Source organism: Nestor notabilis, unplaced genomic scaffold, assembly GCF_000696875.1.
Source record: "Nestor notabilis isolate BGI_N333 unplaced genomic scaffold, ASM69687v1 scaffold19870, whole genome shotgun sequence".
NCBI classification, from domain to species: domain Eukaryota; kingdom Metazoa; phylum Chordata; class Aves; order Psittaciformes; family Psittacidae; genus Nestor; species Nestor notabilis.
Genome location: NW_009912911.1, coordinates 9,373 through 19,555, shown reverse-complemented (window position 1 = coordinate 19,555; position 10,183 = coordinate 9,373). Strand labels below are relative to the sequence as shown.

At 44.6% G+C, this 10,183-nt stretch overlaps 1 protein-coding gene across 1 annotated transcript in view; it reads left to right on the top strand.

Moving 5' to 3' along the window:
- Nucleotides 1-1,278: 1,278 nt before the first annotated feature.
- Nucleotides 1,279-10,183, top strand: part of COPG2 (coatomer protein complex, subunit gamma 2) — a gene marked incomplete at both ends in the record, with an annotated part of 18,198 nt that continues 9,293 nt past the window's right edge. Inside the window, 8 exons of the mRNA XM_010021905.1 lie at nucleotides 1,279-1,331; nucleotides 2,766-2,846; nucleotides 3,872-3,943; nucleotides 5,088-5,167; nucleotides 6,455-6,530; nucleotides 6,948-7,040; nucleotides 8,191-8,277; nucleotides 9,869-10,026. Of these exons, the coding sequence (XP_010020207.1) occupies nucleotides 1,279-1,331; nucleotides 2,766-2,846; nucleotides 3,872-3,943; nucleotides 5,088-5,167; nucleotides 6,455-6,530; nucleotides 6,948-7,040; nucleotides 8,191-8,277; nucleotides 9,869-10,026 (700 nt within the window). The remainder of the gene's footprint in view (nucleotides 1,332-2,765; nucleotides 2,847-3,871; nucleotides 3,944-5,087; nucleotides 5,168-6,454; nucleotides 6,531-6,947; nucleotides 7,041-8,190; nucleotides 8,278-9,868; nucleotides 10,027-10,183) is intronic.

The following is a 10,183-nucleotide window of genomic DNA, read 5'->3' as shown; positions in this document are numbered from 1 at the left end:
GGTTCTACACCTGGAGCTGTCAATCAGTCTGTTGTTGTCAGAGGTTTGTTCCATAAATGTTAGACAACTGGGGCCCAATTATCCTATCTATTATGCAGTGTGAATTTGACAAATAAAGGTGCAAGTTACAGTTAATCTTTCCAGAGTGAGTGCAAGTTTTAGGAAGATGCTGTTGCAGTTTCAGAAGAGCCAGGGAGTTTGAAGACACAAAAGATTCAAGGCTATCTGATATGTGGCCATGCTGGTCTTTTAGATAAGGTGTGGTCAGACCCATATCCTTCATTATTTTTCTCTCGGGTTTGGATTAAAAAGGGAAGAGCTAAAGCTTCTTCAGGTAACTCTCCCTTGATCTGCTTTAAGGTTGGAAACAGGGGCTTGGAGCAACCTGCTCTAGTGGAAGGTGTCCCTGCCTGGGGCAGGCGTTGGAGCTGGATGATGTTAAGGTCCTTTCCAACTCTAACCATTCTATGATTCAGTGCTGTCTTGAATTATCAGCTGCTAACAGGTCTTTTGAGCCCAGCTGGGTTCCATTTCATTCTCCGTTTCCTTCTGCTTGCAATATGAGAACTGAAGAATAAATGAGCTGAAAATGACAAATTACTGCTGGAGGAAAAGGGTCAGAAGCAGTAGTGAGGCTTTGGAGGGGTTTATGTGTCTGTAACAGTGGCTGTGTGGGGTGGTTTCACTGGGAATGTGGATTAGAAGGCTGCTCTCTGTCTGCTGCTGACAGAAGTGTCATCACCAATAAGTAATTATTCTCAAGGGCTGGTTCTGGCCTGTTGAAAGGCTGAGGAGTTACAGGATGGGGATACTCTGCTGCTAATGATTTTGTGATGTGTGGCAGCCAGACTATATTTAGAATTTGTTGAGTAGCCCATTTTAGTGGTGCATTGATTGATGCACTTCTATTTCAGATCCAGATCAGCAGCTCTGTGTCCTGGTGCCTTCAGTGTTTTTTGTGCCTGAAGGAATGAAAATAGGGGGACTGGAAAAAAGAGAGAGTAAATAGCTTTATGGAAAGGGAGTATTACACTGTTGTTCTTCCTCACCTTCCAGCTGTGTTGATACTGTGCTCCTCACCCTTTTTCCCACTGTAACTCTGAATATAAAACTTAGGAAAGTGGATTCAAAGCTGTTAATGGAGAACAGCAATTCCAAGAGGGATTTCACTGTAGCATGAGGTGTTTTTGTAAAGTTTAGGGGCTGTTCCCCTAGTTCTCTTGGGGTTTTCTGTGAGGAGTGCATTTCCTTAACTGAGAGGTCTCTTTTGTTCCTCAGGCAGTGGCTCTAACCCTTTCCAGCATTTGGAGAAGAGTGCTGTGCTTCAGGAGGTATGAACGATCATCAGACTGTTGAACTCTTTTCCTTCAGGATGCATCAGTAGCTGAAGGAAGTTTTACAGGGCAACTCTCAGGAATTTGAATGGCTAAATTCAAATAGTTAATTTTAAATCACAGGGTGTATAAATTAAGTGCAGGTGGATGGAGAGCAGCCCTGAGGGGAAGGATTTGGGTGTTGGGTGATGAGAAGGTGCCCATGACCCGGCTTCAGTGTGTGCTTGAGCCCAGAACCCTCCATGTGCTGGGTGCACCCCCAGAGCGTGAGCAGCAGCTCAGGGAGGGAATCCTGCCCCTCTGCTGTGCTCTGGGGAGACCCCCCCTGCAGCCCTGATCCAGCTCTGGGGAACAGCACAAGAGGGACGTGGAGCTGCTGGAGCGAGGCCAGAGGAGGCCCCGGAGCTGCTGCGAGGGCTGGAGCAGCTCTGCTCTGGAGCCAGGCTGAGAGAGCTGGGCTGGGGCAGCTGGAGAAGAGAAGGCTCCTGAAGGGGACACCTTAGAGCAGCTTCAGTGCCTAAAGGGGCTCCAGGAGACCTGGAGAGGGGCTTTGGACAAGGGATGTAGGGACAGGCCAAGGGGAATGGCTTTAACCTGCCCGAGGGGAGGCTGAGATGCGGCCCTTGGCAGAAGCGCTTCCCTGTGAGGGTGCTGAGGCGCTGGCACAGGGTGCCCAGAGGAGCTGTGGCTGCCCCATCCCTGGCAGTGTTCAAGGCCAGGTTGGACACAGGGGCTTGGAGCAACCTGCTCTAGTGGAAGGTGTCCCTGCCTGTGGCACAAGGGTTGAAACTGGATGTGCTTTAAGGTCCCTTTCAACCCAGACCAGCCTGGGATTCTATGAAGTTACTCTCTGACGGGTTTATTTATGGTAATTAGATTCCATGTGGCTTTTACATACCATGTGGACACATGGGATTTCAGGGTTCTCTTTCTGAAGAGGTGACCTCCCTGTTTCCCTATGTTCATTCGACCTACTGTGTAGCAGGTTTTCCTGCTTCAATTCGTGTTCTCCAGGAATGATTGCAAGTGATGAAGTAAATCTGTTGTTAAATACTGCTGAATTTTGTTGGTTGCAAACAGCTAAAAGTAGGAACTTAGTAACTTCCATCTTGTGTTCCTACAGGCTACTACTAAACAGTGTTTGGGCTAGAGATGCTATGGGAAGAATTAAGTTGTTATGCTTCTATATTAAGGTATTTTTGCTAGTTCCCGAGGGTAAATAGTCATTGTTGGTTGCTCAGGCTGATGCCCGTCCAGCAAACTAAACATGCCTGAGATGGATGACAGGAATATGTTCTCTTGGACACATTTTTAGTATGAAAAATGTTATAAGCTACTTGGTTGAAAACAAATGGCTTTACTGTTTATGATGAAAGAGAAATAATTGTTGCTGGGTTTCACTGTAATACTCTCTTTATGCTGTGTCTGTAGGCACGTATCTTTAATGAGACCCCTATAAATCCACGAAGATGCCTGCACATCCTTACCAAAATCCTTTACTTGCTGAACCAGGTAAGTGTTATCATTTCTTCCTAGCCAGAATGAATATTCCCACGGCTAATGTAAGGAAGAAGTTCTTTACTGTGAGGGTGCTGAGGCCCTGGAACAGGTTGCCCAGAGAAGTGGTAAATGCTCCTATACCTGGCCGTATTCAAGGCCAGGTTGGACAGAGCCTTGGGAGACGTGGTCTAGTGTGAGGTATCTCTGCCCATGGCAGGGGGTTGGAATTGGATGATTTTAAGATCTTATCCAACCCAACCCATTCTGTGATATGATGATTCTAATTTCTGGTAGCTTTCAGTGTGAAAGAAGTTTTCTACCTCTTCCTGACAGATTTGGGAGGTAGCTTTTTAGGGAGATACAGAATGGGGTGTTTATGCTGTAATACTATATTCTCCCCTCTGACTTGCTGCTAAGTGGAGTGAGATATATGTCACTGAAGCTTTTAATACTTTTTTTGTGAGTGCCAAGTGAGAGCTGCTGGTTGGTCTGTGGCTATCACAGCCCTGTGCAATTAAAGAGACACGTGTGTTTGCCCAGCTAAAGTGGGAATAACTGAGGTGAGGTAAAAACATAGGCCAGGAAGTGAGGAAGTGAAAGGTGTCTTTTTGTTTGGGGATATATTAGAAGCATGATAAGGAAGATTTTCTCTAGGTATCCATGTAGATCAGGTTTCCTGTGTGTCAGGTGGTATTTAACATCAAGGTAGGTTGGACTGTTCAGTCTTAATTCAAGGAGATCCGTTTTAAGCATGACACAAAACCAGCAATGTCAAAAGAGGGAACATGGGCTACTCGACAAACTACTCCATCGCGGTGCCACTGTGCACGGCAGGTGTTGAAACAAGTAGCTAATAGTGGTATATTTGGCAAGTACTCCCCAGGAAACACAAGGTGAGGGAGGGATGGTTTCTAACACGAGGAAAAACTTCAAAGCAAAGATCCTGGGTATGTGGGTAGGTGTAAAAATGGAGGCTGAAAGGCGGAGGCAGCTCAGTAATGATGGTTTTTCTCTCACTTCTTGTGTGCTGTTCTCAGGGTGAACACTTTGGAACCACTGAAGCCACAGAAGCTTTTTTTGCAATGACCAGATTATTTCAATCCAATGATGTAAGTACCTGGTGTTTAGCACTTGCTGCCTCCGTGCTTTTGTCTGGATTTGTGGTAACTACAAAGCAGTTGGGTGTTGGGATGTGGGAGGTGAGCACTTCACAGAGCAAGCTCTGCACGCCAAGTACTTGCTGGAGGCAAGTCATGGTTTGGAAACAAGTGACTGAATAATAACCTACAGTTACTTCTGCAGGTTGATTTTGGTGCTGGGTTTATTCTTTTCTGCATTGAATTACTGTTTTAAAGCATGTGAATAATGACAAAAGCCTTAATATACAAATCAGTATCATTTTATGACTGTTTCTTACACCTACAAATAATCACCATCTGCTGAACTCAAAATAGAATTTAAAAGTTGCCTGTAGATTAAATACAGCTATTACCTAGAACAGCTTCCTCTATTCAGGAATCAGCATGGAGTCAAGGGGTGAGAACATCCTAAAAAAGCTGGATTAAACTTTGGACTTAGCCCAGTGTAAATTCCTTCTCTGATCTCTTCTGCAGAGTGTAAGAAATGGGAGGAGTTCTTACTCATTAATTTTTGTTAAGTGTAAACTGGCACCTCAGGATTTTAGAGATTTGTCTGAGGAAGGTTGAACATGGAACTGTGTAGAGATGGAATGAGCATTTTGAAACTACAGAGTGTTTAGGACCTTTCTCATAGCCACATATTGGAATGTGTGTGTGTGGGGGGGTGTTAATGTAAATATGTTGTTTGCTTTCCAAGAGTTTGTGTCAGTGCTCTTTGCATATTTACTTTACAATAGCAAATAGATCAGAGGAAGTTGGGTTTAAAGCTTTTAACTGATAACTGTGAGGCATCTGCATTCAGATGTTTCACTTCTTTCATGATTAACATGGATTTTTGGTTTTAGTCTTATCTTACAAGATAGAGATATATTTATTCTCCTGATTTGTTTGATAATTGGGAGTAAGGTTATTCCCCAGTTATCAAACACAGTTTAACTTGTGTGCTTTGTACACAACTGCTTTATCTTTGTATTGAAGAGGGTGTTCTATTTAAAAGCTTATTCAACATTTAAAGTTGAATATTTGAACTTTTAAGTTTATTTAAATTTTAAGACTTGTGGGAAGTGTTTATTTATGATTGCCATTAATAGTTTCCTGCACTACACTTTCACAGCAAACCCTTAGAAGAATGTGTTACTTTACCATCAAAGAGATGGCCAATATTTCTGAGGACGTCATCATTGTCACAAGCAGGTAGTAGAACCACAGACAACACCGTACCAGAGCTCTGAAACAAGTAGCTGCATCTCCATGTGTTTCTTTTAGCTGCTCTAATTGTGCTTTATGAAGGATACAGCAAAGGAAAACAGAGTATGTGTTGCCACATGAAATGTTTCTTTCCTCTTCCTGTGGTGTTATTCTTTACTAAAAGGGCAAAAGGCTTGCCTGCAGTTTCACAATTGGAGGAACCTTTGGTTTCTTGTGGGTTTCTTTTGGGGGGGTGAGTTGGTTTTGATTCTTTCCAACTATTGGTGCTTGATGGTTTTGTCACACCGAGGCTGTGATTTCTGTTTCACTTTGCTGTCAGAGCAGTTAGGGACAAGCAGAACAAAGCTCAGTTCAATCCTCCTACTGAACTATCAGGTTTTTGGACTACAGGATACATGTTACAGTTGCTGCAGAGCAAAATGGGATCTCTGGCATGTGTTTAAGTGATTGGTTTATGTATTTTTTAAAGCTGCTCATAGAATCACAGAATGGGTTGGGTTGGAAAGAACCTTAAGATCATCCAGTTCCAACCCCCTGCCATGGGCAGGGACACCTCACACTTGACCATGTTGGCCAAGTCTCTGTCCAGCCTGGCCTTGAACACTGCCAGGGATGGAGCATTTACCACTTCTTTGGGCACCCTGTGCCAGTGTCTCACCACCCATTTGCTCAGCATATGAAACTTTGCTATTATCTAAGCTAAGATTTCCTGTGGTAGAAAGAGAACACTAAGGAGGAGAACAACTGAGCTGAATAAACTAGGCCTGTGGCAAGGCCATATTATGAAAATGTCAATGTATTATTTTAAACTGAAACAGGGGCAGTTCAGGTTGGAGATAAAGCAGAAGCTCTTCCCTGTGAGGGTGCTGAGGCGCTGGCACAGGGTGCCCAGAGAAGCTGTGGCTGCCCCATCCCTGGCAGTGTTCAAGGCCAGGTTGGACACAGGGGCTTGGAGCAACCTGCTCTAGTGGAAGGTGTCCCTGCCCGTGGCAGGGGCTTGGAGCTTGAGGATATTAAGGTCTTTTCCAACCCAAACCATTCTCTGATTCTATGAACTGTGCATTTTGTAATGTTCTGTATTTCCACAAAATCTCATGCTGTTAGTTCTTAAATAGCTGATTATTAAGAGGTTGTTTCTAGCCAATACAAGAGCTCAGCTGCTAGGTGGTCACAGGTTGACCAGCAGCTAAATGAGATGAGGTGAATGTCACAAAAAGACCAAGGCATTGAGATATTTAAGTGGTGTTAACAGAGTGTCTTTGGTTATTTCAGTTTGACCAAAGACATGACAGGGAAGGAAGATGTGTACCGAGGCCCAGCCATCAGAGCACTCTGCAGGATCACTGATGTAAGTCCAGATCACATCACTGTTGTGGAAGAGATGAGGAGTGTATTTAAAATGGAAAACTACTCTCTTGCAGGGTGTATTCTTGTAGCAGTAATGGAACTGCTGCCATAGGGAGGACAGCTCTGGAGGCTGCTGCAGATGTGAGGAGCTCTGTGGAGCTGTAGCACTGCAAACGTGGGGTTAGAAGGCAGGAGCTTTGGAGCTCTGATCTGAGATAGCTTTGCTGTAGACTTGGATTGTGACAGTGAACCTTCAGGACCAGGCAGCTGATGCTCATTTCTCCCTTGCATAACAGTTCATGATGTTTTCTGAGGGCCTTTTGAATATGGTGTGTGTGTATTTTTGCCCCATATTGCTTTTGTGCTTTTTGCTTTTATGCTCTGCCTCCAAAGTACCAACACTTTTTCCCTCTTACAGGGTACGATGCTACAAGCCATTGAGAGATATATGAAACAAGCCATTGTGGACAAAGTCCCCAGTGTCTCTAGTTCTGCACTGGTGTCTTCCTTAGTAAGTAAAGCAGTAGATGGTTGGAAATCTGTGTGTTGTGTTATGGGTAGGAGGCTACTCTGCTGCATTTGTAGCTCTGCTTGGCCTTTGTTTTGTCTTTCTTCACCTCCGTTTCCTTTGAAATGTTTCCTTTCCTTTCTCTTCATCTCTTTACTAGAAAATAAACAAGAAATAGTAGCAATGGAGTTTTCCTTTGTCTCAGGCAGACTCAGACTGCCCTCAGACTTTGTTTCAGACTGTCCTCTCAAACTCCTTCCATAGCAGTCTTTTACCTTAGAGTACATCAGTTGTAATAATCTTAAGTGCAAAGTGCTCAGTCATTTCTCTTTGTAGTCAGTGAGGACATGGGTTTCTCTGGGAAGGGGCCTTGTCTGTTTAGAATAGTCAAGCACAGTGGTGACCATGAAAGTGTTTATTGGTTTGGTGAGAGTAACTAAGAAACAACCTGTTCTGTGCAAGAACCAACACAAATGACTGTGAAAGAGTGTACGAGTTCTGTGACAGGCAATAAAAGCAGTTGGCTTTGTGCTCTGCAAGGAACTAATCCATGAAATTGCTGCCCTGCTAAGACTGCAATTCAAGATCATTTTTGCTAATAGATAGGAGGGCAAGATGAAGTTCACTCTGGTGTTTCTCTCCCTTATTTGGGTGAAAAGACTGGAGAATATCTTGCTAGGTTAGTGGTTTTATTAAAGAGCAGAATACAAATGAGAGCATGGTAGTCTGAAACTGAGATGTAAGAAAACCAGTGGTTTGTAGGTGTATAGAGGCTGGCTGCATTGCTAAATCAACAAGGCAGAGCTTGGTAACTCAAGAAGGGAGTAAAGCCTGTATTAGGAACTGAAAGTGCAAACTAAGCTGGATTAATACTAACAACCAAATTAATAGTGACCTGCTGGGCTAACTGTAGGCAGGTGACTTCTCCTACTGTTGTCTTCTGTCCTGTTGTAACTTGGAGAGTTTTTATGTTCATTTTCTTTTTATAGAAACAAGAGCATCCATTCAAACTATGGGTGTGAGTTACTCTTTGTTACCTGTAGTACACAGCAAAGCCCTCAGTTGTCTCAAAGCCTTTAGAACAAGGCTTGTGGTACCTCACTGTGCTTCTGATCTTAGTTTGTCACCAGTCTCCATTTGTGTCTTCTTCCAGCATATGACGAAGATCAGTTACGATGTCGTCAAGCGGTGGATCAACGAAGCTCAAGAGGCAGCTTCTAGTGACAACATCATGGTGCAGGTATGTTAGAGGGTTTTCACAGCATTTGGTGAGTTCTGAAACTTAATTAAGAAGTAACTGGTTTTCCTTTTTTCCTTATTCTTTAAAAAATAAAGTGTTCAAGGCCAGCTTGGACACAGGGGCTTGGAGCAGCCTGATCTAGTGTGAGGTGTCCCTGCTGTGTCAGGGGGTTGGGACTGGATGAGCTTAAGGTCCTTTCCAACCCAATCCATTCCCTGATTCTATGATTCTAATTGTGACTTGAGGGAAACAACTGTTTCAGGAACTTGTGAGTTTCTCAGTGATCTCAGTACAAGATTATTTACTAGGAGCTGGCTCTTCAGTGCAGTGCTCTTGCCCTTTCCCTGACAACCTTCTGATGGCTGGGATGCTGCTGACTTTTGCACAGTAGTTGTCACAGAAGGGTTTTAAATATGAGTTTTCAAAGAGCTTAAAGAATTATCTCCGTCACCCACAACACCCAGCATCTCTTGCCTTGGCCTGCAGAACATTTGCAGTTGCTATGGGACCATGGAGGTAAGCCCAGATACCAGTAAGATACCCATGTTGGTGAAATAATAATTGGCACAAATATTCCAAAGAGCTGTGGAAATGAAGGTATTCTGTGTGTTCAGTCAGTGTTACAGACTAACCATCAGAAACAAGTCTGTTCTTACCCACTGAGCAGCTTCATTAATGATAAAATCATAGAAGCCCAGACTGGCTTGTGTTGGAAGGGACCTCAAAGCTCCTCCAGCTCCAGCCCCTGCCCCGGGCAGGGACACCTTCCACTAGAGCAGGTTGCTCCAAGCCCCTGTGTCCAACCTGGCCTTGAACACTGCCAGGGATGGGGCAGCCACAGCTTCTCTGGGCACCCTGTGCCAGCGCCTCAGCACCCTCACAGGGAACAGCTTCTGCCTCAGAGCTCATCTCAGTCTCCCCTCTGGCAGGTTCAAGCTATTCCCCTTGTCCTGTCCCTCCATCCCTTGTCCAAAGCCCCTCTCCAGGTCTCCTGGAGCCCCTTTAGGCACTGGAGCTGCTCCGAGGTATCCCCTTCAGGAGCCTTCTCTTCTCCAGCTGCCCCAGCCCAGCTCTCTCAGCCTGGCTCCAGAGCAGAGCGGCTCCAGCCCTCGCAGCAGCTCCGGGGCCTCCTGTGGATTCACCCCAGTTTTATGACCACAAAAAAAACCCCAACCCAAACAACTTGGCAACTGGAAATGTTCCTTTGTACTTTCACTGTGCATTCTTGTAAGGTCAGCTGTCATTTAAAGGACTTGGGATATCCTGGATGTTGAGTGTACTGGAAATGCAAGTCTTACTGGGCAGGATAATTTAGTAAGCCTGTAAATTTCTGACATCTAATGGGGAGAAAGGGGAGTAAACTGCCTTCATGGCTCTCTTGATCTTCAGGAGTACATTGACCCTGTCTTATGTTTGACAGGAAGGGGAAGAAAATACTGCAGATACTTGTAGCTTGTCAGGATCACTTGAGGTTAGAGGGTATTTAAGCTAGGAAGCACTGATTATTAGCACTCATTTAGGTCTTGCAGTCTGGCTTTTAACACTGAAGGGTGTATTCAATAGCTGCAGATCTTTGTTTCTCATTTCCTAGTATCATGCTCTGGGGTTGCTCTATCACCTTCGCAAAAATGATCGTCTTGCAGTTTCCAAGATGCTGAATAAGTTCACTAAGTCTGGCCTGAAATCCCAGTTTGCTTACTGCATGCTGATCCGAATTGCGAGCAGGCTCCTGAAGGAATCCGAAGAGGGGTAAGTAAGAGGCAGTGTGTGAATTACAAATCCTAAGCATAGTCTGAGGTAAAGGGTAGCTAGGAAAATCGTGGGGTTTGAAGCTTGTGGAAATCTAAACATGAATAGAATCATAGAACCCCAGCCTGGTTTGGGTTGGAAGGGAGGGGAAAGCTCC